Source organism: Loxodonta africana, chromosome 18 (assembly GCF_030014295.1).
Source record: "Loxodonta africana isolate mLoxAfr1 chromosome 18, mLoxAfr1.hap2, whole genome shotgun sequence".
NCBI classification, from domain to species: Eukaryota; Metazoa; Chordata; class Mammalia; order Proboscidea; family Elephantidae; genus Loxodonta; species Loxodonta africana.
Window position 1 is genome coordinate 34,927,280 of NC_087359.1, and position 4,794 is coordinate 34,932,073.

Below are 4,794 nucleotides of genomic sequence, written 5' to 3' on the forward strand. Positions count from 1 at the left end.
GTTTTGTGAGAATTGGAAGGGATGACAGAAGTGAAGTGCAGTGCGAACATGAGTTCTTATAAAGGATATGCTGTAGGAACAAAAGCAAAATGTGGAAAAAGATGCAACGTAGTATAAATTTTATCAGAAAGTACACAGGGAGGACTCCTTGTAGCTAGGAAGGCAGACTAAAGTGAATATAAAAAGAGAAAAGCAAGACATGAGAGTAGTAAATACACTGAAAAAATATTTATTATTGAGGAAAGGTAAGAAAAAAGCCAGGAAGTGTTTGCTTGTTTTTTAGGCTGCTTAGAGAGAAAGGGTGCAGGTCAGTTTTCCACACCTGAGAACACGACTTAAGAACAGATAAAGCAGGCCAGGAGCTGGGACACTGATCAACAGAAAAAGAGAAGGTCAGAGTGAGGTAGGCTGCAGCCCATAAAGCACTCTCAAGAGTTATAGGAGAAGACAAGTAACAGTATGGCAAAGCCCGGGAAGTGATTTTGTTGCAGGACCTGCATTGGTGGATGGAAAGTTGGAACGTGGCTGGTAGTGGGTCCTCAGCAAGAGGATCAGCAGCAGGAAGGTTGACAGCAGTTGGTGACACAGCAAGGATGGAAGCTGGTGGTCTGACAGCAGGTTGGGTGATAGCAGGGCTGGCAGGAGCCAGACATGCAGCAGGATGGGCGGCAGCAATTTGGTTGGCAGCAGGGCTGGCAGCAGCTGGATCCAAAGCTCTGGGGTAGGCCACTAGTCAGGCAGACACATGTTGGGCGGTAGCAGGTTCTCCGACAGTACACGGGGCCAGAGCAAGCTGGCTGGCAGCAGGGTGTGGAGCAGCAACTAGGGCGGCAGCAAGGCTGGCCGCAGCTGGACCCACAGCTGGTTTGGCCAGCACAGCTGGACACAGAGCAGGTGGGCTGGCAGCAGGGTGTGCTGCAACAGGAAGGACGGCAGCAGCTGGTCTGACAAATTGGTTGGCAGCTGGTGGTACAGCAGGTGGTTTGACAAGTTGGGCGGCGGCAAGGCTGGTAGCAGCAGGACCCAGAGCAGGTGGGCTGGCAGTAGGTGGTTGTGCAGCAGGTGGGCTGGGAGCAGACGGTTGTGCAGCAGCTGGGCTGGCAACAAGGGGAGCAGCAGGAGTGGGTCATGGTGTCAGGTGTGGAGGGTGGGCTTCTGTTCAGAGGTGAGTGTCCCAGATTCTGAGAACTCCTCCTGCTCTGGTACTTTTATACACTGGACCCCCAAAGTTTGGACCAATCAGCAGAACTTTTCCTTGCTATTTTTTTGTGTGACTTTCCCTGGTTTATGGGGGAATTGCTCCGGGAGGAAGTTGTCCCTTAAGCATTAAGAATATCCTGAGGCTAATTGATTTGTTTGTGTTTCTAGTTAATATAAAAAATGAGAAATGCAGCCATCATTCTTCATATCAGTTAAGCACCAATGCTTATTTTAAAGCTGAGTATAATATTTGGTCACCCCAAAATTGCAACTCTGTTTGGTGAGAGGTCAGAATCATCGCTGGTCTCCATCTATACTTCTTTGCTGCTATTTCCTTTGGGAAGCACTTCTGAAGAGAGGGTGGTGTTGGTGAGTCACGGTGATGAATTAAAATCAAGTTTAGTGAGGCTTCTGAATCCACCTGTAATGTAGAAGCTAGTATAAGACTTAGCCTCCTGCTGTAAACAATAATGAAAGCTGGGAAAATACATAAAACAAGTGTTTGCAGGCATTGAACAGCAATCACCTTGAGGCTTCAACCTTTGAAGGAGGGAAACACACAAGCTGAGGCTCACATCATCTCAGGTACACAGGGAGCAGAAGGGACAAGAGACAGGGGTTGGATGTCCAGTGTCAGACAACCCAATAAGCAAGGTAAGCATGGGCTTACTTGTGCTTACTTACTAATCTGTAGTGAACAATTTCACATTTTTTTTTTTTTTTTTTTACCACTTCAAAGATTCTGCTCTTAGGTATGGCTGGCATCTGTCTTTCTCCCAACCCCACAGCATGTTCCTACAGAATCAAAGCCACTTTTCAAATTTACAATCCCTAACAGGGACAAGGAAATCCTGCTGGCATAGTGGTTAAGTGCTACGGCTGCTAACCAAAGGGTCGGCAGTTTGAATCCACCAGATGCTCCCTGGAAACTCTATGGGGCAGCTCTACTCTGTCCTATAGGGTCGCTTTGAGTTGGAATTGACTCGACGGCACTGGGTTTGGTTTTGGAACAGGGACAAAGTACCCAGTAAGCAAGGTAAGCACAGGCTTGCTCGTTCTTACCTACTAATCTGTAGTGAACAGTTTCACATGCTTTCACTTAGTTGAAATGTGATTTTTGATGACCACATTTTCTCAAATTTGAAATCGTTGAAATTATCAGTTGTCTCTTTTAGAAATAACTCTGTGTCTCTCTTGTTTAAGGGATATTTTCTTACTCTAAGATCCAAAGTCCTTCACAAAAATCATCTAGCAAGGTTTTCAGGGTTTTGTCTTTAAGCTTTAAGTCATGAATACTTCTGGAATTAATTTTTTGTACACGGTGTGGGGTTGGAATCCAGGATGATCTTTTCCACGTGGGTACTTTTTATTTCTAGCTTTGATTATTGTACAGTCTGTTTCATTCCTAGATATGTCCCCCATTTTCATTGATACTATTCTTTATTTCTGTCTTCTCTCTTTTTCTTTACCAACACTATCAGTGGTTTATCAGTTTTGTTGAGTTCAAACAAACAAAACTTTCTTTTTATTGTACTTTAGATGAAGTTTTACAGAACAAACTAGTTTTTCATTAGACAGTACACACATTGTTTTACGACATTGGTTAACAACCCCACGACATGTCGACACTCTCTCTTCTCAAACTTGTGTTCCCTATTACCTGCTTCCCTGTCCCCTCTTGCCTTCTAGTTCTTGCCCTTGGGCTGGTGTGCCCTTTTAGTCTCATTTTGTTTTATGGGCCTGTTTAATCTTTGGCTGAACAGTGAACCTTGGGAGTGGCTTCATTGCTGAGCTAAAAGGGTGTCTGGGGGGCCATACTCTTGGGGTTTCTCTAGTCTCTGTCAGGCCAGTAAGTCTGGTCTTTTTTTGTGAGTTAGAATTTTGTTTTACATTTTTCTCTAGCTCTGTCTGGGACCCTCTATTGTGATCCCTATCAGAGCAGTCAGTGGTGGTAGCTGGGCACCATCTAGTTGTGGTGGACTCAGTCTGAAGGCTGTGGTAGTTGTGGATCATTCATTCTTTGAACTGATCGTTCCCTTGTGTCTTTGGTTTTCTTTATTCTCCCTTGCTCCTGATGGGGTGCAGCCAGTGGAGTATCTTAGACGGCTGCTCACAAGATTTTAAGACCCCAGATGCTACTTACTAAAGTAGAATGTAGAACATTTTCTTTATAAACTATCTTATGGCAATTGAGCCAGCTGTTCCCCAAGACCATGGCAAACCCAGCCCTCAGCCCAGCAATTTGGTCCCTCAGGGAGTTTGGATGTGTCTATGGAGCTTCGCCCCACATGTCTGTCAGTTTGTCGTACTGGGGGGGCTTGCGTGTTGCTGTGATGCTGGAAGCTATGCCACTGGTATTCAGATACCAGTAGGGCCACCCATGGAGGACAGGTTTCAGCTGAGCTTCCAGACTAAGAAAGACTAGGAAGAAGGACCCGGCAGTCTGCTCCTGAAAAGCATTAGCCAGTGAAAACCTTATGAAGAGCAGTGGAACATTGTCTGATATAGTGCTGGAAGATGAGCCCCCCAGGTTGGAAGGCACTCAAAAGATGACTGGAGAAGAGCTGCCTCCTCAAAGTAGAGTCGACCTTAATGACGTGGGTGAAGTAAAGCTTTCGAGACCTTCATTTGCTGATGTGGCATGACTCAAAATAAGAAGAATCAGCTGCAAACATCCATTAATAATGTATGTATGAAGTATGAATTTAGGAAAATTGGAAATCGTCAAAAATGAAATGGAATGCATAAACATCAATATCCTAGGCATCAGTGAGCTGAAATGGACTGGTATTGGCCATTTTGAATCAGACAATCATATAGTCTACTACGCTGGGAATGACAACTTGAAGAGGAATGGTGTTGCATTCATCGTCAAAAACAACATTTCAAGATCTATCCTGAAGTACAACGCTGTCAGTCATAGGATAATATCCATACGCCTACAAGACCAGTTAATATGACTATTATTCAAATTTACGCACCAACCACTAGGGCCAAAGATAAAGAAATAGAAGATTTTTATCAGCTGCTGCAGTCTGAAATTGATCAAACATGCGATCAAGATGCACTGATAATTACTGGTGATTGGAATGGGAAAGTCGGAAACAAAGAAGAATCAGTAGTTGGAAAATAAGGCCTTGGTGATAGAAACACTGCTGGAGATTGAACAATAGAATTTTGCAAGACCAACTACTTTTCCACTGCAAATACCCTCTTTTACCAACATAAATGGCAACTCCATATAGACCTCGCCAGATGGGACACACAGAAATCAAAATGACTACATCTGTGGAAAGAGACAATGGAAAAGCTCAATATCATCAGTCAGAACACCCAGAGGCTGACTGTGGACCATCAATTGCTCATATGCAAGTTCAAGCTGAAACTGGAGAAAATCAGAACAAGTCCATGAGAGCCAAAATACGACCTTGAGTATATCCCACCTAAATTTAGAGACCATCTGAAGAATAGATTTGATGCATTGAACACTAGTGACCGTAGATCAGACAAATTGTGGAATGACATCAAGGACATCATCCATAAAGAAAGCAAGAGGTCACTGAAAAGACAGGAAAGAAAGAAAAGACCAAGGTG

At 44.2% G+C, this 4,794-nt stretch overlaps 1 protein-coding gene across 3 annotated transcripts; it reads right to left on the bottom strand.

Annotated features, from left to right (window-relative positions):
• Positions 1 to 551: 551 nt before the first annotated feature.
• On the bottom strand, positions 552 to 1,130 carry LOC100665051 (keratin-associated protein 9-1-like). Of its 3 annotated transcripts, none has more exons than XM_003414456.3 (2): positions 860 to 1,130; positions 552 to 793 (listed from the first exon to the last, which is right to left on the bottom strand). In XM_003414456.3, exons 1-2 carry the CDS (start codon positions 1,128 to 1,130, stop codon positions 552 to 554), a joined length of 513 nt encoding a protein of 170 aa, XP_003414504.1. The 3 variants fall into 3 exon arrangements, with proteins under 3 accessions (XP_003414504.1, XP_023409182.1, XP_023409181.1); XM_023553414.2 differs by having other exon boundaries at positions 833 to 1,130; XM_023553413.2 differs by having other exon boundaries at positions 552 to 1,130.
• Between the last annotated feature and the right edge of the window lie 3,664 nt (positions 1,131 to 4,794).